Genomic DNA, 23235 nt, shown 5'->3' with positions numbered 1-23235 from the left:
CAAATTAAATCGTTTACCTTTGATAAGCTTCGGATGTTTTCACTAAGGAGACTCCCAGTTAGATAGCAAATGTTCCTTTTTTCCAAAAATATTATTTTTGTAGGTGAAATAGCTCCGTTTTTTCTTCAAGTTTGGCTGAGAAATCGCCCGGCAATTGTGGTCACTGAAAACGCCGAAAAATATTACAAATTAGAAAAATATTACAAATTAGCTCCATTAATATCGATAGAAACATGGCAAACGTTGTTTATAATCAACCCTCAAGGTGTTTTTCAAATATCTATTCGATAACATATCCACCGGGACAATTCGTTTTTCAGTAGGACAAATTGGAGTAATGGCTACCTCTGTATTTTACCCGAGAGTCACTCTGGCAGCATCAGGTGACCCTTTGCGCAATGTAGCCGCTAAATGCGTAAAACTACGTCACAATGTTGTAGACACCTTGGGGAATAGGAGAAAAAGTCATCTGGTTGATAGCCCATTCACTGCTCAATAGGGACGCATTGGAACGCAGCGCTTTCAAAACATGAGGCACTTCCAGATTGGTTTTTCTCAGGCTTTTGCCTGCAACATCAGTTCTGTTTTACTCACAGACAATATTTTTACAGTTTTGGAAACTTTAGAGTGTTTTCTATCCGAAGCTGTCAATTATATGCATATTCTAGCATCTTGTCCTGACAAAATATCCCGTTTATTACGGGAACGTTATTTTTCCAAAAATGAAAATAGTCAATGTCAATGATGACTAGATAGTGTTGGTCAAGTCAGTCACCTATTCTATTGACTATGACAGCTGATATGAATGGTGAGTTGATCATCAAATCAAAGTTTATTTGTCACGTGCCCAGGATACAGGGTGTAAACGGTACAGTGAAATGATTACTCGCAAGCTCTCCTAAACAAAAATATCCACAAATAGCTAAGTAATAAAGTTGTTTAAAAAAATAAAATGGTTGATTGGAAATATATACACAATAACAATATACAGTATGAACTCTGAAATGTGTGTAAGTTATGTACTGGTGTCTTTACCTGTATGAGTGGCAGTCCATGTTATCTGATGTACAGTGGGGAGAACAAGTATTTGATACACTGACGATTTTGCAGGTTTTCCAACTTACAAAGCATGTAGAGGCCTGTATTTTTTAAAATCATAAGTACACTTCAACTGTGAAAGATGGAATCTAAAACAAAAATCCAGAAAATCACATTGTATGATTTTTAAGTAATTCATTTGCATTTTATTGCATGACATAAGTATTTGACCACCTACCAACCAGTAAGAATTCCGGCTCACAGACCTGTTAGTTTTCCTTTAAGAAGCCCTCCTGTTCTCCACTCATTACATGTATTAACTGCACCTGTTTGAACTCGTTACCTGTATAAAAGACACCTGTCCACACACTCAATCAAACAGACTCTAACCTCTCCACAATGGCCAAGACCAGAGAGCTGTGTAAGGACATCAGGGTTAAATTGTAGACCTGCACAAGGCTGGGATGGGCTACAGGACAATAGGCAAGCAGCTTGGTGAGAAGGCAACAACTGTTGGCGCAATTATTAGAAAAATGGAAGAAGTTCAAGATGACGGTCAATCACCCTCGGTCTGGGGCTCCATGCAAGATCTCACCTAGTGGGGCATCAATGACCATGAGGAAGGTGAGGGATCAGCCCAGAACTACACGGCAGGACCTGGTCAATGACCTGAAGAGAGCTGGGACCACCGTCTCAAAGAACCATTAGTAACACACTATGCAGTCATGGACTAAAATCCTGCAGCGCACGCAAGGTCCCCCTGCTCAAGCCAGCGCATGTCCAGGCCCGTCTGAAGTTTGCCAATGACCATCTGGATGATCCAGAGCAGGAATGGGAGAAGGTCATGTGGTCTGATGAGACAAAAATATATATTTTTGGTCTAAACTCCACTCGCCGTGTTTGGATGAAGAAGGATGAGTACAACCCCAAGAACATCATCCCAACCGTGAAGCATGGAGGTGGAAACATCATTCTTTGGGGATGCTTTTCTGCAAAGGGGACAGGACGACTGCACCGTATTGAGGGGAGGATGGATTGGGCCATGTATCGCGAGATCTTGGCCAACAACCTCCTTCCCTCAGTAAGAGCATTGAAGATGGGTCATGGCTGTGTCTTCCAGCATGACAACGACCCGAAACACACAGCCAGGGCAACTAAGGAGTGGCTCCGTAAGAAGCATCTCAAGGTCCTGGAGTGGTCTAGCCAGTCTCCAGACCTGAACCCAATAGAAAATCTTTGGAGGGAGCTGAAAGTCCGTATTGCCCAGCGACAGCCCCGAAACCTGAAGGATCTGGAGAAGGTCTGTATGAAGGAGTGGGCCAAAATCCCTGCTGCAGTGTGTGCAAACCTGGTCAAGAACTACAGGAAACGTATGATCTCTGTAATTGCAAACAAAGGTTTCTGTAGCAAATATTAAGTTCTGCTTTTCTGATGTATCAAATACTTATGTCATGCAATAAAATGCAAATTAATTACTTAAAAATCATACAATGTGATTTTCTGGATTTTTGTTTTAGATTCCGTTTCTCACAGTTGAAGTGTACTTATGATAAAAATTAGACCTCTACATGCTTTTTTTTTTTACACTAGAAGCTGTCGATCTCTATTTAAATATTTCTGTAAAGCCAATATTGAAAGACAATTCAATTTGCGTGATGTTTTGTTGTCTCTACCTTCTTGTCCTTTGTGCTGTTGTCATTTGCCCAATGTTGGCACCCTGTTTTGTGTTGCTACCATGTGTTGCTACCATGTTGTGCTGCCATGTTGTGTTGTCATGTTGCTACCATGTTGTGTTGTCATGTGTTTCTGCCATGTGTTGCTACCATGTTGTGTTGGCATGTTGTGTTGTCATGTGTTTCTGCCGTGTTGTCATGCGTTTCTGCAATGTTGTGTTGGCATGTTGTGCTGCTACCATGTTGTGTTGTCATGTGTTTCTGCCATGTTGTGTTGGCATGTTGTGCTGCTACCATGCTGTGTTGTCTTAGGTCTTTCTTTATGTAGTGTTGTGTTGTCTCTCTTGTCATGATGTGTGTTTTGTCCTAGATTTATATTGATCCCAGCCCCCGTCCCCGCAGGAGGCCTTTTAACCTTTTGGTAGGCAGTCATTGTAAATAAGAACTTGTTCTTAACTGACTTGCCAAGTTACATAAAGGTTAAACAGAGAGGAACAGGAAGAGGTCCATTCCAGAGGCTCATTTTTTAAATTTTACCTTTATTTTACTAGGCAAGTCTGTTAAGAACAAATTCTTATGTTCAATGACGGCCTAGGAACAGTGGGTTAACTGCCTGTTCAGGGGCAGAACGACAGATTTTGTACCTTGTCAGCTCGGGGATCTGAACTTGTAACCTTTCGGTTACTAGTCCAATGCTCTAATGCTACCCTGCCGCCTCATCAACTTTTTATTGTGTAGAAAGAGTTACTCCTTTGCATACTAGCCTGAAACTGCCCGACCTCCTTTGCTTAGGGCCATGCTAGCCTGAAACCGCCCGACCTCCTTTGCTTAGGGCCATGCTAGCCTGAAACCGCCCGACCTCCTTTGCTTAGGGCCATGCTAGCCTGAAACCGCCCGACCTCCTTTGCTTAGGGCCATGCTAGCCTGAAACCGCCCGACCTCCTTTGCTTAGGGCCATGCTAGCCTGAAACCGCCCGACCTCCTTTGCTTAGGGCCATGCTAGCCTGAAACCGCCCGACCTCCTTTGCTTAGGGCCATGCTAGCCTGAAACCGCCTGACCTCCTTTGCTTAGGGCCATGCTAGCCTGAAACCGCCCGACCTCCTTTGCTTAGGGCCATGCTAGCCTGAAACCGCCCGACCTCCTTTGCTTAGGGCCATGCTAGCCTGAAACCGCCCGACCTCCTTTGCTTAGGGCCATGCTAGCCTGAAACCGCCCGACCTCCTTTGCTTAGGGCCATGCTAGCCTGAAACCGCCCGACCTCCTTTGCTTAGGGCCATGCTAGCCTGAAACCGCCCGACCTCCTTTGCTTTAAAACCTTGCAGATATACAGCCTGTTTTACATCATTTATTTCACACAAGTTAGTTATGAATAAACCTTTATTCATTCATAGGTTAATTACATTATGAAAGTAAAAGTGATGCAGCACAATATAGTTATGGACTGTTTTATGATGGTGAAAAGTGAAAACATTTTCTCCTGTAACTGCAGTTCTACAATGGCCACTGGAGGGCAGTGTAATGCAAAGGGTTATGAAATCCACAGATAGGCCCAAACCCACACTTGAGTTGTACATGGAAATATTGTTTTAATGAGAAACTTCTGTAACGCTTTTCATTCCTCACTGTGATTTTACCAGCCCTTTGTGAGAATCAGGAAATCTGTTTTTGACTTGACTGGTTGTATTCTTTTCACCAGGCTGTCAGAGCATCACAACATGTCACCAAGGATAAGAAAAAGTAGAAGGAGCTCTTTGTGACCTCGTGTCCCTCGTGGGAATGAAGAGCTCGTTGAGACCTCGTGTCCCTCGTGGGAATGAAGAGCTCGTTGAGACCTCGTGTCCCTCGTGGGAATGAAGAGCTCGTTGAGACCTCGTGTCCCTCGTGGGAATGAAGAGCTCGTTGAGACCTCGTGTCCCTCGTGGGAATGAAGAGCTCGTTGAGACCACGTGTCCCTCGTGGGAATGAAGAGCTCGCTGAGACCTCGTGTCCCAGTGGGAATGAAGAGCTCGTTGAGACCTCGTGTCCCTCATGGGAATGAAGAGCTCGTTGAGACCTCGTGTCCCTCGTGGGAATGAAGAGCTCGTTGAGACCTCGTGTCCCTCGTGGGAATACGCCGGAGTACTATAAGTAAGTAAGTTAGTGCATCTTTCAGTCAGAGTTGATGTCATCCTCACAGACAGTATCATCAGCCTTCTCGATCATCAGGAGCGGGGCTGATTTCTGTTGCTTACGCCTGGGGGGGGGGAGCACATTTCCGTAGAAGCATTATATATAACGACACTAATGCAGGGTACAAAAAAACTAGTCATGAATGAAAGATACATACCAACACACTGTTGTATTTAACTCACCTCATCTCTGAACGCAGGGCGTTGAGCTGGCTGAGGATCTGATCGTTGGTCTCTATCTGTTCGTCCAGATCTCTTTGTAACTTCCTCTTAGAGTTTTCCAGACGTTCTATCTCCTCCTCGGCCCCATCCATCTGTCTCTTCGCGGTCTTCAGCCTCTGGTTCAGCTAGGAGAGGGGGTTATATAGCACATAGTTTTAACAATGCATTAATGTGTTTAACAGTGTTCCCCTTCAACTTGTCCTCGGAACCAGAGACCCTCTGAACACCCATGAAGCATCATTACCTATCGCTCCACTAAAAGCATCATTACCTATCGCTCCACTAAAAGCATCATTACCTATCGCTCCACTAAAAGCATCATTACCTATCGCTCCACTAAAAGCATCATTACCTATCGCTCCACTAAAAGCATCATTACCTATCGCTCCACTAAAAGCATCATTACCTATCGCTCCACTAAAAGCATCATTACCTATCGCTCCACTAAAAGCATCATTACCTATCGCTCCACTAAAAGCATCATTACCTATCGCTCCACTAAAAGCATCATTACCTATCGCTCCACTAAAAGCCGCGGTCCTGGCGGAGCCAAGGAAACAACTACTTTCAAGGTCTCAAAGTGGGTGACGTCAATGATTGAACGCTACTAGCGCGCATTTAGTACTTGGCTACTTTTAGTGCTTGTCTGTCTTCAGCTTCTGGGTCAGCTATAAGAGGTGTATGGTCTGTCTTCAGCTTCTGGGTTAGCTATAAGAGGTGTATTGTTGGTCTATAGCTTCTGGGTCAGCTATAAGAAGTGTATGGTCGGTCTAAAGCTTCTGGGTCAGCTATAAGAGGTGTATTGTCTCATCAGCTTCTGGGTCAGCTATAAGAGGTGTATGGTCTGTCTTCAGCTTCTGGGTCAGCTATAAGAGGTGTATTGTCTCATCAGCTTCTGGGTCAGCTATAAGAGGTGTATGGTCTGTCGTCCGCTTCTGGGTCAGCTATAAGAGGTGTATTGTCTCATCAGCTTCTGGGTCAGCTATAAGAGGTGTATTGTCTGTCTTCAGCTTCTGGGTCAGCTATAAGAGGTGTATTGTCTGTCGTCAGCTTCTGGGTCAGCTATAAGAGGTGTATTGTCTGTCGTCAGCTTCTGGGTCAGCTATAAGAGGTGTATTGTCAGTCTTCAGCTTCTGGGTCAGCTATAAGAGGTGTATGGTCGGTCTAAAGCTTCTGGGTCAGCTATAAGAGGTGTATTGTCTCATCAGCTTCTGGGTCAGCTGTAAGAGGTGTATGGTCTGTCGTCAGCTTCTGGGTTAGCTATAAGAGGTGTATTGTCCGTCTTCAGCTTCTGGGTCAGCTATAAGAGGTGTATTGTCCGTCTTCAGCTTCTGGGTCAGCTATAAGAGGTGTATGGTCTGTCTTCAGCTTCTGGGTTAGCTATAAGAGGTGTATTGTCCGTCTTCAGCTTCTGGGTCAGCTATAAGAGGTGTATGGTCGGTCTAAAGCTTCTGGGTCAGCTATAAGAGGTGTATTGTCTCATCAGCTTCTGGGTCAGCTGTAAGAGGTGTATGGTCTGTCTTCAGCTTCTGGGTCAGCTATAAGAGGTGTATTGTCCGTCTTCAGCTTCTGGGTCAGCTATAAGAGGTGTATGGTCGGTCTAAAGCTTCTGGGTCAGCTATAAGAGGTGTATTGTCTCATCAGCTTCTGGGTCAGCTGTAAGAGGTGTATGGTCTGTCTTCAGCTTCTGGGTCAGCTATAAGAGGTGTATTGTCTGTCGTCAGCTTCTGGGTCAGCTATAAGAGGTGTATTGTCCGTCTTCAGCTTCTGGGTCAGCTATAAGAGGTGTATTGTCGGTCTATAGCTTCTGGGTCAGCTATAAGAAGTGTATGGTCGGTCTAAAGCTTCTGGGTTAGCTATAAGAGGTGTATTGTCGGTCTATAGCTTCTGGGTCAGCTATAAGAGGTGTATTGTCTGTCATCAGCTTCTGGGTCAGCTATAACTGTTAGCTTGTTAGCACAGGCCTGCTAACTGTCTGAATCGCCGCATCCCCAGCCAGCCCAACCACTCACTGGACCCATATTTACTTTCAATCTCTTTTCGATTATACCTTCGGGTAACCTGCCTCACCCAATGTGATACGGAATCGCTATTATTTTTAATTTTTAGAACACATTCAAGAACCTCCAGAAGCCAACCAGCTAACTAGCTACAAGCTATTTAGTCATTGTTAGCCACTGCTAGTGGCTTTTACCTTCTGCACAGCCAGCCAGTTTTTTTTTGCCTGGATAATACTCGCCAGTCTAGCTTCCCTGTCCCATCCACCGCTGCCCCCTGGACACTGTGATCACTTGGCTACATAGCTGATGCCTGCTGGACTGTCCATTAATCACGGTACTCCATTCTGTTTGTTTATGTTTTATCTGTCGGCCCCAGCCGCACTCAGGCTCTGTGTGTAGTTAATCCGACCCTCACTGCCTAGTCAACGCCATTTTACCTGCTGTTGTTGTGCTAGCTGATTAGCTGTTGTTGTCTCACCTACTGTTTTAGCTAGCTCTCCCAATCAACACCTGTGATTACTGTATGTCTCGCTGTATGTCTCTCTCAAATGTCAATATGCCTTGTATACTGTTGTTCAGGTTAGTTATCAATGGAGCCCCTAGTTCCACTCTTCATACCCCTGATACCTCCTTTGTCCCACCTCCCACACATGCGGTGACCTCACCCATTACAACCAGCATGTCCAGAGATACAACCTCTCTTAACCAGTGCTTGGGCTTACCTCCGCTGTACCCGCACCCCACCATACCCCTGTCTGCGCATTATGCCCTGAATATATTCTACCATGCCCAGAAATCTGCTCCTTTTATTCTTTGTCCCCAACGCTCTAGGCGACCAGTTTTGATAGCCTTTAGCCGCACCCTCATACTACTCTTCCTCTGTTCCACGGGTGATGTGGAGGTAAACCCAGGCCCTGCATGTCCCCAGGCACCCTCATTTGTTGACTTCTGTGATCGAAAAAGCCTTGGTTTCATGCATGTCAACATCAGAAGCCTCCTCCCTAAGTTTGTTTTACTCACTGCTTTAGCACACTCTGCTAACCCTGATGTCCTTGCCGTGTCTGAATCCTGGCTCAGGAAGGCCACCAAAAATTCAGAGATTTCCATATCCAACTATAACATTTTCCGTCAAGATAGAACTGCCAAAGGGGGAGGAGTTGCAGTCTACTGCAGAGATGGCCTGCAAAGTAATGTCATACTTTCCAGGTCCATACCCAAACAGTTCAAACTACTAATTCTGAAAATTACTCTCTCCAGATATAAGTCTCTCACTGTTGCCGCCTGCTACAGACCTCCCTCAGCTCCCAGCTGTGCCCTGGACACCATTTGTGAATTGATTGCCCCCCATCTAGCTTCAGAGTTTGTTCTGTTAGGTGACCTAAACTGGGATATGCTTAACACCCCGGCAGTCCTACAATCTAAGCTAGATGCCCTCAATCTCACACAAATCATCAAGGAACCCACCAGGTACAACCCTAAATCTGTAAACAAGGGCACCCTCATAGACGTCATCCTGACCAACTGGCCCTCCAAATACACCTCCGCTGTCTTCAACCAGGATCTCAGCGATCACTGCCTCATTGCCTGCATCCGCTACGGAGCCGCAGTCAAACGACCACCCCTCATCACTGTCAAACGCTCCCTAAAACACTTCTGTGAGCAGGCCTTTCTAATCGACCTGGCCCGGGTATCCTGGAAGGACATTGACCTCATCCCGTCAGTTGAGGATGCCTGGTCATTCTTTAAAAGTAACTTCCTCATCATTTTAGAAAAGCATGCTCCGTTCAAAAAATGCAGAACTAAGAACAGATATAGCCCTTGGTTCACTCCAGACCTGACTGCCCTCGACCAGCACAAAAACATCCTGTGGCGGACTGCAATAGCATCGAATAGTCCCCGCAATATGCAACTGTTCAGGGAAGTCAGGAACCAATACACACAGTCAGTTAGGAAAGCAAAGGCCAGCTTCTTCAGGCAGAAATTTGCATCCTGTAGCTCTAACTCCAAAAAGTTCTGGGACACTGTGAAGTCCATGGAGAACAAGAGCACCTCCTCCCAGCTGCCCACTGCACTGAGGCTAGGTAACACGGTCACCACCGATAAATCCATGATTATCGAAAACTTCAACAAGCATTTCTCAACGGCTGGCCATGCCTTCCTCCTGGCTACTCCAACCTCGGCCAACAGCTCCGCCCCCCCCGCAGCTACTGGCCCAAGCCTCTCCAGGTTCTCCTTTACCCAAATCCAGATAGCAGATGTTCTGAAAGAGCTGCAAAACCTGGACCCGTACAAATCAGCTGGGCTTGACTATCTGGACCCTCTATTTCTGAAACTATCCGCCGCAATTGTCGCAACCCTTATTACCAGCCTGTTCAACCTCTCTTTCATTTCGTCCGAGATCCCCAAGGATTGAAAGCTGCCGCAGTCATCCCCCTCTTCAAAGGGGGAGACACACTGGACCCAAACTGTTACAGACCTATATCCATCCTGCCCTGCCTATCTAAGGTCTTCGAAAGCAAAGTCAACAAACAGGTCACTGACCATCTCGAATCCCACCGTACCTTCTCCGCTGTGCAATCTGGTTTCCGAGCCGGTCACGGGTGCACCTCAGCCACGCTCAAGGTACTAAGCGATATCATAACCACCATCGATAAAAGACAGTACTGTGCAGCCGTCTTCATCGACCTTGCCAAGGCTTTCGACTCTGTCAATCACCATATTCTTATCGGCAGACTCAGTAGCCTCGGTTTTTTTGATGACTGCCTTGCCTGGTTCACCAACTACTTTGCAGACAGAGTTCAGTGTGTCAAATCGGAGGGCATGCTGTCCGGTCCTCTGGCAGTCTCTATGGGGGTGCCACAGGGTTCAATTCTCGGGCCGACTCTTTTCTCTGTATATATCAATGATGTTGCTCTTGCTGCGGGCGATTCCCTGATCCACCTCTACGCAGACGACACCATTTTGTATACTTCCGGCCCGTCCTTGGACACTGTGCTATCTAACCTCCAAACGAGCTTCAATGCCATACAACACTCCTTCCGTGGCCTCCAACTGCTCTTAAACGCTAGTAAAACCAAATGCATGCTTTTCAACCGTTCGCTGCCTGCACCCGCACGCCTGACTAGCATCACCACCCTGGATGGTTCCGACCAAGAATGTGGACATCTATAAGTACCTAGGTGTCTGGCTAGACTGTAAACTCTCCTTCCAGACTCATATCAAACATCTCCAATCTAAAATCAAATCTAGAGTCGGCTTTCTATTCCACAACAAAGCCTCCTTCACTCACGCCGCCAAACTTACCTAGTAAAACTGACTATCCTACCGATCCTTGACTTCGGCGATGTCATCTACAAAATGGCTTCCAACACTCTACTCAGCAAACTGGATGCAGTTTATCACAGTGCCATCCGTTTTGTTACTAAAGCACCTTATACCACCCACCACTGCGACCTGTATGCTCTAGTCGGCTGGCCCTCGCTACATATTCGTCGCCAGACCCACTGGCTCCAGGTCATCTACAAGTCCATGCTAGGTAAAGCTCCGCCTTATCTCAGTTCACTGGTCACGATGGCAACACCCACCCGTAGCACGCGCTCCAGCAGGTGTATCTCACTGATCATCCCTAAAGCCAACACCTCATTTGGCCGCCTTTCGTTCCAGTTCTCTGCTGCCTGTGACTGGAACGAATTGCAAAAATGGCTGAAGTTGGAGACTTTTATCTCCCTCACCAACTTCAAACATCTGCTATCTGAGCAGCTAACAGATCACTGCAGCTGTACATCGTCTATCGGTAAATAGCCCACCCAATTTTACCTACCTCATCCCCATACTCTTATTTATTTACTTTTCTGCTCTTTTGCACACCAATATCTCTACCTGTACATGACCATCTGATCATTTATCACTCCAGTGTTAATCTGCAAAATTGTAATTATTCGCCTACCTCCTCATGCCTTTTGCACACAATGTATATAGACTCTTTTTCTACTGTGTTATTGAGTTGTTTATTGTTTACTCCATGTGTAACTCTGTGTTGTCTGTTCACACTGCTATGATTTATCTTGGCCAGGTCGCAGTTGCAAATGAGAACTTGTTCTCAACTAGCCTACCTGGTTAAATAAAGGTGAAATAAAAAAATAAAACAATTAAGAGGTGTATTGTCTGTCTTCAGCTTCTGGGTCAGCTATAAGAGGTGTATTGTCCGCCTTCAGCTTCTGGGTCAGCTATAAGTGGTGTATGGTCCGTCTTCAGCTTCTGGGTCAGCTATAAGAGGTGTATTGTCCGTCTTCAGCTTCTGGGCCAGCTATAAGAGGTGTATTGTCTGTCGTCAGCTTCTGGGTCAGCTATAAGAGGTGTATTGTCCGTCTTCAGCTTCTGGGTCAGCTATAAGAGGTGTATTGTCGGTCTATAGCTTCTGGGTCAGCTATAAGAAGTGTATGGTCGGTCTAAAGCTTCTGGGTTAGCTATAAGAGGTGTATTGTCGGTCTATAGCTTCTGGGTCAGCTATAAGAGGTGTATTGTCTGTCATCAGCTTCTGGGTCAGCTATAACTGTTAGCTTGTTAGCACAGGCCTGCTAACTGTCTGAATCGCCGCATCCCCAGCCAGCCCAACCACTCACTGGACCCATATTTACTTTCAATCTCTTTTCGATTATACCTTCGGGTAACCTGCCTCACCCAATGTGATACGGAATCGCTATTATTTTTAATTTTTAGAACACATTCAAGAACCTCCAGAAGCCAACCAGCTAACTAGCTACAAGCTATTTAGTCATTGTTAGCCACTGCTAGTGGCTTTTACCTTCTGCACAGCCAGCCAGTTTTTTTTGCCTGGATAATACTCGCCAGTCTAGCTTCCCTGTCCCATCCACCGCTGCCCCCTGGACACTGTGATCACTTGGCTACATAGCTGATGCCTGCTGGACTGTCCATTAATCACGGTACTCCATTCTGTTTGTTTATGTTTTATCTGTCGGCCCCAGCCGCACTCAGGCTCTGTGTGTAGTTAATCCGACCCTCACTGCCTAGTCAACGCCATTTTACCTGCTGTTGTTGTGCTAGCTGATTAGCTGTTGTTGTCTCACCTACTGTTTTAGCTAGCTCTCCCAATCAACACCTGTGATTACTGTATGTCTCGCTGTATGTCTCTCTCAAATGTCAATATGCCTTGTATACTGTTGTTCAGGTTAGTTATCAATGGAGCCCCTAGTTCCACTCTTCATACCCCTGATACCTCCTTTGTCCCACCTCCCACACATGCGGTGACCTCACCCATTACAACCAGCATGTCCAGAGATACAACCTCTCTTAACCAGTGCTTGGGCTTACCTCCGCTGTACCCGCACCCCACCATACCCCTGTCTGCGCATTATGCCCTGAATATATTCTACCATGCCCAGAAATCTGCTCCTTTTATTCTTTGTCCCCAACGCTCTAGGCGACCAGTTTTGATAGCCTTTAGCCGCACCCTCATACTACTCTTCCTCTGTTCCACGGGTGATGTGGAGGTAAACCCAGGCCCTGCATGTCCCCAGGCACCCTCATTTGTTGACTTCTGTGATCGAAAAAGCCTTGGTTTCATGCATGTCAACATCAGAAGCCTCCTCCCTAAGTTTGTTTTACTCACTGCTTTAGCACACTCTGCTAACCCTGATGTCCTTGCCGTGTCTGAATCCTGGCTCAGGAAGGCCACCAAAAATTCAGAGATTTCCATATCCAACTATAACATTTTCCGTCAAGATAGAACTGCCAAAGGGGGAGGAGTTGCAGTCTACTGCAGAGATGGCCTGCAAAGTAATGTCATACTTTCCAGGTCCATACCCAAACAGTTCAAACTACTAATTCTGAAAATTACTCTCTCCAGATATAAGTCTCTCACTGTTGCCGCCTGCTACAGACCTCCCTCAGCTCCCAGCTGTGCCCTGGACACCATTTGTGAATTGATTGCCCCCCATCTAGCTTCAGAGTTTGTTCTGTTAGGTGACCTAAACTGGGATATGCTTAACACCCCGGCAGTCCTACAATCTAAGCTAGATGCCCTCAATCTCACACAAATCATCAAGGAACCCACCAGGTACAACCCTAAATCTGTAAACAAGGGCACCCTCATAGACGTCATCCTGACCAACTGGCCCTCCAAATACACCTCCGCTGTCTTCAACCAGGATCTCAGCGATCACTGCCTCATTGCCTGCATCCGCTACGGAGCCGCAGTCAAACGACCACCCTCATCACTGTCAAACGCTCCCTAAAACACTTCTGTGAGCAGGCCTTTCTAATCGACCTGGCCCGGGTATCCTGGAAGGACATTGACCTCATCCCGTCAGTTGAGGATGCCTGGTCATTCTTTAAAAAGTAACTTCCTCATCATTTTAGAAAAGCATGCTCCGTTCAAAAAATGCAGAACTAAGAACAGATATAGCCCTTGGTTCACTCCAGACCTGACTGCCCTCGACCAGCACAAAAACATCCTGTGGCGGACTGCAATAGCATCGAATAGTCCCCGCAATATGCAACTGTTCAGGGAAGTCAGGAACCAATACACACAGTCAGTTAGGAAAGCAAAGGCCAGCTTCTTCAGGCAGAAATTTGCATCCTGTAGCTCTAACTCCAAAAAGTTCTGGGACACTGTGAAGTCCATGGAGAACAAGAGCACCTCCTCCCAGCTGCCCACTGCACTGAGGCTAGGTAACACGGTCACCACCGATAAATCCATGATTATCGAAAACTTCAACAAGCATTTCTCAACGGCTGGCCATGCCTTCCTCCTGGCTACTCCAACCTCGGCCAACAGCTCCGCCCCCCCCGCAGCTACTGGCCCAAGCCTCTCCAGGTTCTCCTTTACCCAAATCCAGATAGCAGATGTTCTGAAAGAGCTGCAAAACCTGGACCCGTACAAATCAGCTGGGCTTGACTATCTGGACCCTCTATTTCTGAAACTATCCGCCGCAATTGTCGCAACCCTTATTACCAGCCTGTTCAACCTCTCTTTCATTTCGTCCGAGATCCCCAAGGATTGGAAAGCTGCCGCAGTCATCCCCCTCTTCAAAGGGGGAGACACACTGGACCCAAACTGTTACAGACCTATATCCATCCTGCCCTGCCTATCTAAGGTCTTCGAAAGCAAAGTCAACAAACAGGTCACTGACCATCTCGAATCCCACCGTACCTTCTCCGCTGTGCAATCTGGTTTCCGAGCCGGTCACGGGTGCACCTCAGCCACGCTCAAGGTACTAAGCGATATCATAACCACCATCGATAAAAGACAGTACTGTGCAGCCGTCTTCATCGACCTTGCCAAGGCTTTCGACTCTGTCAATCACCATATTCTTATCGGCAGACTCAGTAGCCTCGGTTTTTTTGATGACTGCCTTGCCTGGTTCACCAACTACTTTGCAGACAGAGTTCAGTGTGTCAAATCGGAGGGCATGCTGTCCGGTCCTCTGGCAGTCTCTATGGGGTGCCACAGGGTTCAATTCTCGGGCCGACTCTTTTCTCTGTATATATCAATGATGTTGCTCTTGCTGCGGGCGATTCCCTGATCCACCTCTACGCAGACGACACCATTTTGTATACTTCCGGCCCGTCCTTGGACACTGTGCTATCTAACCTCCAAACGAGCTTCAATGCCATACAACACTCCTTCCGTGGCCTCCAACTGCTCTTAAACGCTAGTAAAACCAAATGCATGCTTTTCAACCGTTCGCTGCCTGCACCCGCACGCCTGACTAGCATCACCACCCTGGATGGTTCCGACCAAGAATGTGGACATCTATAAGTACCTAGGTGTCTGGCTAGACTGTAAACTCTCCTTCCAGACTCATATCAAACATCTCCAATCTAAAATCAAATCTAGAGTCGGCTTTCTATTCCACAACAAAGCCTCCTTCACTCACGCCGCCAAACTTACCCTAGTAAAACTGACTATCCTACCGATCCTTGACTTCGGCGATGTCATCTACAAAATGGCTTCCAACACTCTACTCAGCAAACTGGATGCAGTTTATCACAGTGCCATCCGTTTTGTTACTAAAGCACCTTATACCACCCACCACTGCGACCTGTATGCTCTAGTCGGCTGGCCCTCGCTACATATTCGTCGCCAGACCCACTGGCTCCAGGTCATCTACAAGTCCATGCTAGGTAAAGCTCCGCCTTATCTCAGTTCACTGGTCACGATGGCAACACCCACCCGTAGCACGCGCTCCAGCAGGTGTATCTCACTGATCATCCCTAAAGCCAACACCTCATTTGGCCGCCTTTCGTTCCAGTTCTCTGCTGCCTGTGACTGGAACGAATTGCAAAAATGGCTGAAGTTGGAGACTTTTTATCTCCCCACCAACTTCAAACATCTGCTATCTGAGCAGCTAACAGATCACTGCAGCTGTACATCGTCTATCGGTAAATAGCCCACCCAATTTTACCTACCTCATCCCCATACTCTTATTTATTTACTTTTCTGCTCTTTTGCACACCAATATCTCTACCTGTACATGACCATCTGATCATTTATCACTCCAGTGTTAATCTGCAAAATTGTAATTATTCGCCTACCTCCTCATGCCTTTTGCACACAATGTATATAGACTCTTTTTCTACTGTGTTATTGAGTTGTTTATTGTTTACTCCATGTGTAACTCTGTGTTGTCTGTTCACACTGCTATGATTTATCTTGGCCAGGTCGCAGTTGCAAATGAGAACTTGTTCTCAACTAGCCTACCTGGTTAAATAAAGGTGAAATAAAAAAAAATAAAACAATTAAGAGGTGTATTGTCTGTCTTCAGCTTCTGGGTCAGCTATAAGAGGTGTATTGTCCGCCTTCAGCTTCTGGGTCAGCTATAAGTGGTGTATGGTCCGTCTTCAGCTTCTGGGTCAGCTATAAGAGGTGTATTGTCCGTCTTCAGCTTCTGGGCCAGCTATAAGAGGTGTATTGTCTGTCGTCAGCTTCTGGGTCAGCTATAAGAGGTGTATTGTCCGTCTTCAGCTTCTGGGTCAGCTATAAGAGGTGTATTGTCGGTCTATAGCTTCTGGGTCAGCTATAAGAAGTGTATGGTCGGTCTAAAGCTTCTGGGTTAGCTATAAGAGGTGTATTGTCGGTCTATAGCTTCTGGGTCAGCTATAAGAGGTGTATTGTCTGTCATCAGCTTCTGGGTCAGCTATAACTGTTAGCTTGTTAGCACAGGCCTGCTAACTGTCTGAATCGCCGCATCCCCAGCCAGCCCAACCACTCACTGGACCCATATTTACTTTCAATCTCTTTTCGATTATACCTTCGGGTAACCTGCCTCACCCAATGTGATACGGAATCGCTATTATTTTTAATTTTAGAACACATTCAAGAACCTCCAGAAGCCAACCAGCTAACTAGCTACAAGCTATTTAGTCATTGTTAGCCACTGCTAGTGGCTTTTACCTTCTGCACAGCCAGCCAGTTTTTTTTGCCTGGATAATACTCGCCAGTCTAGCTTCCCTGTCCCATCCACCGCTGCCCCCTGGACACTGTGATCACTTGGCTACATAGCTGATGCCTGCTGGACTGTCCATTAATCACGGTACTCCATTCTGTTTGTTTATGTTTTATCTGTCGGCCCCAGCCGCACTCAGGCTCTGTGTGTAGTTAATCCGACCCTCACTGCCTAGTCAACGCCATTTTACCTGCTGTTGTTGTGCTAGCTGATTAGCTGTTGTTGTCTCACCTACTGTTTTAGCTAGCTCTCCCAATCAACACCTGTGATTACTGTATGTCTCGCTGTATGTCTCTCTCAAATGTCAATATGCCTTGTATACTGTTGTTCAGGTTAGTTATCAATGGAGCCCCTAGTTCCACTCTTCATACCCCTGATACCTCCTTTGTCCCACCTCCCACACATGCGGTGACCTCACCCATTACAACCAGCATGTCCAGAGATACAACCTCTCTTAACCAGTGCTTGGGCTTACCTCCGCTGTACCCGCACCCCACCATACCCCTGTCTGCGCATTATGCCCTGAATATATTCTACCATGCCCAGAAATCTGCTCCTTTTATTCTTTGTCCCCAACGCTCTAGGCGACCAGTTTTGATAGCCTTTAGCCGCACCCTCATACTACTCTTCCTCTGTTCCACGGGTGATGTGGAGGTAAACCCAGGCCCTGCATGTCCCCAGGCACCCTCATTTGTTGACTTCTGTGATCGAAAAAGCCTTGGTTTCATGCATGTCAACATCAGAAGCCTCCTCCCTAAGTTTGTTTTACTCACTGCTTTAGCACACTCTGCTAACCCTGATGTCCTTGCCGTGTCTGAATCCTGGCTCAGGAAGGCCACCAAAATTCAGAGATTTCCATATCCAACTATAACATTTTCCGTCAAGATAGAACTGCCAAAGGGGGAGGAGTTGCAGTCTACTGCAGAGATGGCCTGCAAAGTAATGTCATACTTTCCAGGTCCATACCCAAACAGTTCAAACTACTAATTCTGAAAATTACTCTCTCCAGATATAAGTCTCTCACTGTTGCCGCCTGCTACAGACCTCCTCAGCTCCCAGCTGTGCCCTGGACACCATTTGTGAATTGATTGCCCCCCATCTAGCTTCAGAGTTTGTTCTGTTAGGTGACCTAAACTGGGATATGCTTAACACCCCGGCAGTCCTACAATCTAAGCTAGATGCCCTCAATCTCACACAAATCATCAAGGAACCCACCAGGTACAACCCTAAATCTGTAAACAAGGGCACCCTCATAGACGTCATCCTGACCAACTGGCCCTCCAAATACACCTCCGCTGTCTTCAACCAGGATCTCAGCGATCACTGCCTCATTGCCTGCATCCGCTACGGAGCCGCAGTCAAACGACCACCCCTCATCACTGTCAAACGCTCCCTAAAACACTTCTGTGAGCAGGCCTTTCTAATCGACCTGGCCCGGGTATCCTGGAAGGACATTGACCTCATCCCGTCAGTTGAGGATGCCTGGTCATTCTTTAAAAAGTAACTTCCTCATCATTTTAGAAAAGCATGCTCCGTTCAAAAAATGCAGAACTAAGAACAGATATAGCCCTTGGTTCACTCCAGACCTGACTGCCCTCGACCAGCACAAAAACATCCTGTGGCGGACTGCAATAGCATCGAATAGTCCCCGCAATATGCAACTGTTCAGGGAAGTCAGGAACCAATACACACAGTCAGTTAGGAAAGCAAAGGCCAGCTTCTTCAGGCAGAAATTTGCATCCTGTAGCTCTAACTCCAAAAAGTTCTGGGACACTGTGAAGTCCATGGAGAACAAGAGCACCTCCTCCCAGCTGCCCACTGCACTGAGGCTAGGTAACACGGTCACCACCGATAAATCCATGATTATCGAAAACTTCAACAAGCATTTCTCAACGGCTGGCCATGCCTTCCTCCTGGCTACTCCAACCTCGGCCAACAGCTCCACCCCCCCCGCAGCTACTGGCCCAAGCCTCTCCAGGTTCTCCTTTACCCAAATCCAGATAGCAGATGTTCTGAAAGAGCTGCAAAACCTGGACCCGTACAAATCAGCTGGGCTTGACTATCTGGACCCTCTATTTCTGAAACTATCCGCCGCAATTGTCGCAACCCTTATTACCAGCCTGTTCAACCTCTCTTTCATTTCGTCCGAGATCCCCAAGGATTGGAAAGCTGCCGCAGTCATCCCCCTCTTCAAAGGGGGAGACACACTGGACCCAAACTGTTACAGACCTATATCCATCCTGCCCTGCCTATCTAAGGTCTTCGAAAGCAAAGTCAACAAACAGGTCACTGACCATCTCGAATCCCACCGTACCTTCTCCGCTGTGCAATCTGGTTTCCGAGCCGGTCACGGGTGCACCTCAGCCACGCTCAAGGTACTAAGCGATATCATAACCACCATCGATAAAAGACAGTACTGTGCAGCCGTCTTCATCGACCTTGCCAAGGCTTTCGACTCTGTCAATCACCATATTCTTATCGGCAGACTCAGTAGCCTCGGTTTTTTTGATGACTGCCTTGCCTGGTTCACCAACTACTTTGCAGACAGAGTTCAGTGTGTCAAATCGGAGGGCATGCTGTCCGGTCCTCTGGCAGTCTCTATGGGGGTGCCACAGGGTTCAATTCTCGGGCCGACTCTTTTCTCTGTATATATCAATGATGTTGCTCTTGCTGCGGGCGATTCCCTGATCCACCTCTACGCAGACGACACCATTTTGTATACTTCCGGCCCGTCCTTGGACACTGTGCTATCTAACCTCCAAACGAGCTTCAATGCCATACAACACTCCTTCCGTGGCCTCCAACTGCTCTTAAACGCTAGTAAAACCAAATGCATGCTTTTCAACCGTTCGCTGCCTGCACCCGCACGCCTGACTAGCATCACCACCCTGGATGGTTCCGACCAAGAATGTGGACATCTATAAGTACCTAGGTGTCTGGCTAGACTGTAAACTCTCCTTCCAGACTCATATCAAACATCTCCAATCTAAAATCAAATCTAGAGTCGGCTTTCTATTCCACAACAAAGCCTCCTTCACTCACGCCGCCAAACTTACCCTAGTAAAACTGACTATCCTACCGATCCTTGACTTCGGCGATGTCATCTACAAAATGGCTTCCAACACTCTACTCAGCAAACTGGATGCAGTTTATCACAGTGCCATCCGTTTTGTTACTAAAGCACCTTATACCACCCACCACTGCGACCTGTATGCTCTAGTCGGCTGGCCCTCGCTACATATTCGTCGCCAGACCCACTGGCTCCAGGTCATCTACAAGTCCATGCTAGGTAAAGCTCCGCCTTATCTCAGTTCACTGGTCACGATGGCAACACCCACCCGTAGCACGCGCTCCAGCAGGTGTATCTCACTGATCATCCCTAAAGCCAACACCTCATTTGGCCGCCTTTCGTTCCAGTTCTCTGCTGCCTGTGACTGGAACGAATTGCAAAATGGCTGAAGTTGGAGACTTTTATCTCCCTCACCAACTTCAAACATCTGCTATCTGAGCAGCTAACAGATCACTGCAGCTGTACATCGTCTATCGGTAAATAGCCCACCCAATTTTACCTACCTCATCCCCATACTCTTATTTATTTACTTTTCTGCTCTTTTGCACACCAATATCTCTACCTGTACATGACCATCTGATCATTTATCACTCCAGTGTTAATCTGCAAAATTGTAATTATTCGCCTACCTCCTCATGCCTTTTGCACACAATGTATATAGACTCTTTTTCTACTGTGTTATTGAGTTGTTTATTGTTTACTCCATGTGTAACTCTGTGTTGTCTGTTCACACTGCTATGATTTATCTTGGCCAGGTCGCAGTTGCAAATGAGAACTTGTTCTCAACTAGCCTACCTGGTTAAATAAAGGTGAAATAAAAAAATAAAACAATTAAGAGGTGTATTGTCTGTCTTCAGCTTCTGGGTCAGCTATAAGAGGTGTATTGTCCGCCTTCAGCTTCTGGGTCAGCTATAAGTGGTGTATGGTCCGTCTTCAGCTTCTGGGTCAGCTATAAGAGGTGTATTGTCCGTCTTCAGCTTCTGGGCCAGCTATAAGAGGTGTATTGTCTGTCTTCAGCTTCTGGGTCAGCTATAAGAGGTGTATTGTCTGTCTTCAGCTTCTGGGTCAGCTATAAGAGGTGTATTGTCTGTCTTCAGCTTCTGGGTCAGCTATAAGAGGTGTATTGTCTGTCTTCAGCTTCTGGGTCAGCTATAAGAGGTGTACATTAGGTAGGATCTCCGTGAATTGGCCAATGAAAAGTCCTCAATGGATGTGAATTACTTTGACTCGCCTGTGTTTTCCTGTAACTATGGTAACACGTATCTGAATTTGCCACTTAACTTTTAGAGAAACATAAGATGTCGAGACATCTTAAAACATTTGTAATGTCACGTTTATGACAGTATTACGGACACTGTTATGACGACTTCAAGTAACTGTTTGAATGAACTTGATGATTGATGAATGATGACTCCTTGCTGTCCCCAGTCCACCTGGCCATGCTGCTGCTCCAGTTTCAACTGGCCTGGGCCCTAGGACCATGTCCCAGGACTACCTGACATGATGACTCCTTGCTGTCCCCAGTCCACCTGGCCATGCTGCTGCTCCAGTTTCAACTGTTCTGCCTTACTATTATTCAACCATGCTGGTCATTTATGAACATTTGAACATCTTGGCCACGTTCTGTTATAATCTCCACCCGGCACAGCCAGAAGAGGACTGGCCACCCCACATATGCTCTCTCTAATTCTCTCTTTCTTTCTCTCTCTCTCGGAGGACCTGAGCCCTAGGACTGTGCCCCAGGACTACCTGACATGATGACTCCTTGCTGTCCCCAGTCCACCTGACTGTGCTGCTGCTCCAGTTTCAACTGTTCTGCCTTATTATTATTCGACCATGCTGGTCATTTATGAACATTTGAACATCTTGGTCATGTTCTGTTATAATCTCTACCCGGCACAGCCAGAAGAGGACTGGCCACCCCACATAGCCTGGTTCCTCTCTAGGTTTCTTCCTAGGTTTTGGCCTTTCTAGGGAGTTTTTCCTAGCCACCGTGCTTTTACACCTGCATTGTTTGCTGTTTGGGGTTTTAGGCTGGGTTTCTGTACAGCACTTTGAGATATCAGCTGATGTACGAAGGGCTATATAAATACATTTGATTTGATTTGATTTGAACTTGAAGGTTGTTATGCTTCACCAGGTGCTACAGGCTTTGCTTTATATATTTAGGAGGTTGGACGCACCGAATAGTGCCACCTCGTTAGTCAGAAGGTGTTTCACCCGTGCTGGCCCAGGTGTGACAAATAAGAGTGGCTGGCCCAGGTGTCAAATAAGAGTGGCTGGCCCAGGTGTGACAAATAAGAGTGGCTGGCCCAGGTGCCAAATAAGAGTGGCTGGCCCAGGTGTCAAATAAGAGTGGCTGGCCCAGGTGCCACAAATAAGAATGGCTGGCCCAGGTGCGCCAAATAAGAGTGGCTGGCCCAGGTGCGCCAAATAAGAGTGGCTGGCCCAGGTGCGCCAAATAAGAGTGGCTGGCCCAGGTGCGCCAAATAAGAGTGGCTGGCCCAGGTGCGCCAAATAAGAATGGCTGGCCCAGGTGCGCCTGGCCCAGGTGCGCCAATAAGAATGGCTGGCCCAGGTGCGCCAAATAAGAATGGCTGGCCCAGGTGCGCCAAATAAGAATGGCTGGCCCAGGTGCGCCAAATAAGAATGGCTGGCCCAGGTGCGCCAAATAAGAATGGCTGGCCCAGGTGCGCCAAATAAGAATGGCTGGCCCAGGTGCGCCAAATGAGAGTGGCTGGCCCAGGTGCGCCAAATGAGAGTGGCTGGCCCAGGTGCCAAATGAGAGTGGTTGGCCCAGGTGCCAAATAAGAGTGGCTGGCCCAGGTGCCAAATAAGAATGGCTGGCCCAGGTGCCAAATGAGAGTGGCTGGCCCAGGTGTGACAAATAAGAGTGGCTGGCCCAGGTGTGACAAATAAGAGTGGCTGGCCCAGGTGTGACAAATAAGAGTGGCTGGCCCAGGTGTCAAATAAGAGTGGCTGGCCCAGGTGTGACAAATAAGAGTGGCTGGCCCAGGTGCCAAATAAGAGTGGCTGGCCCAGGTGTCAAATAAGAGTGGCTGGCCCAGGTGCCACAAATAAGAATGGCTGGCCCAGGTGCGCCAAATAAGAGTGGCTGGCCCAGGTGTGACAAATAAGAGTGGCTGGCCCAGGTGCCAAATAAGAGTGGCTGGCCCAGGTGTCAAATAAGAGTGGCTGGCCCAGGTGCCACAAATAAGAATGGCTGGCCCAGGTGCGCCAAATAAGAGTGGCTGGCCCAGGTGCGCCAAATAAGAGTGGCTGGCCCAGGTGCGCCAAATAAGAGTGGCTGGCCCAGGTGCGCCAAATAAGAGTGGCTGGCCCAGGTGCGCCAAATAAGAATGGCTGGCCCAGGTGCGCCAAATAAGAATGGCTGGCCCAGGTGCGCCAAATAAGAATGGCTGGCCCAGGTGCGCCAAATAAGAATGGCTGGCCCAGGTGCGCCAAATAAGAATGGCTGGCCCAGGTGCGCCAAATAAGAATGGCTGGCCCAGGTGCGCCAAATAAGAATGGCTGGCCCAGGTGCGCCAAATAAGAATGGCTGGCCCAGGTGCGCCAAATGAGAATGGCTGGCCCAG

The 23235-nt window shown here is 47.4% G+C and overlaps 1 protein-coding gene across 1 annotated transcript in view; it reads right to left on the bottom strand.

Moving 5' to 3' along the window:
- Positions 1-4073: 4073 nt before the first annotated feature.
- The window catches only part of LOC115125277 (cingulin-like protein 1), a 56073-nt gene continuing 36911 nt past the window's right edge, over positions 4074-23235 (bottom strand). Inside the window, exons 20-21 of the mRNA XM_065022250.1 lie at positions 5064-5227; positions 4074-4945 (exon numbers count right to left, since the gene is read on the bottom strand). Coding sequence (XP_064878322.1) covers positions 4861-4945; positions 5064-5227 — 249 coding nt within the window. The 3' untranslated portion in view covers positions 4074-4860. The remainder of the gene's footprint in view (positions 4946-5063; positions 5228-23235) is intronic.

This window comes from Oncorhynchus nerka, linkage group LG9a (genome assembly GCF_034236695.1).
Source record: "Oncorhynchus nerka isolate Pitt River linkage group LG9a, Oner_Uvic_2.0, whole genome shotgun sequence".
Taxonomy (NCBI): Eukaryota; Metazoa; Chordata; class Actinopteri; order Salmoniformes; family Salmonidae; genus Oncorhynchus; species Oncorhynchus nerka.
This window is presented reverse-complemented; position numbering and strand designations above follow the sequence as displayed.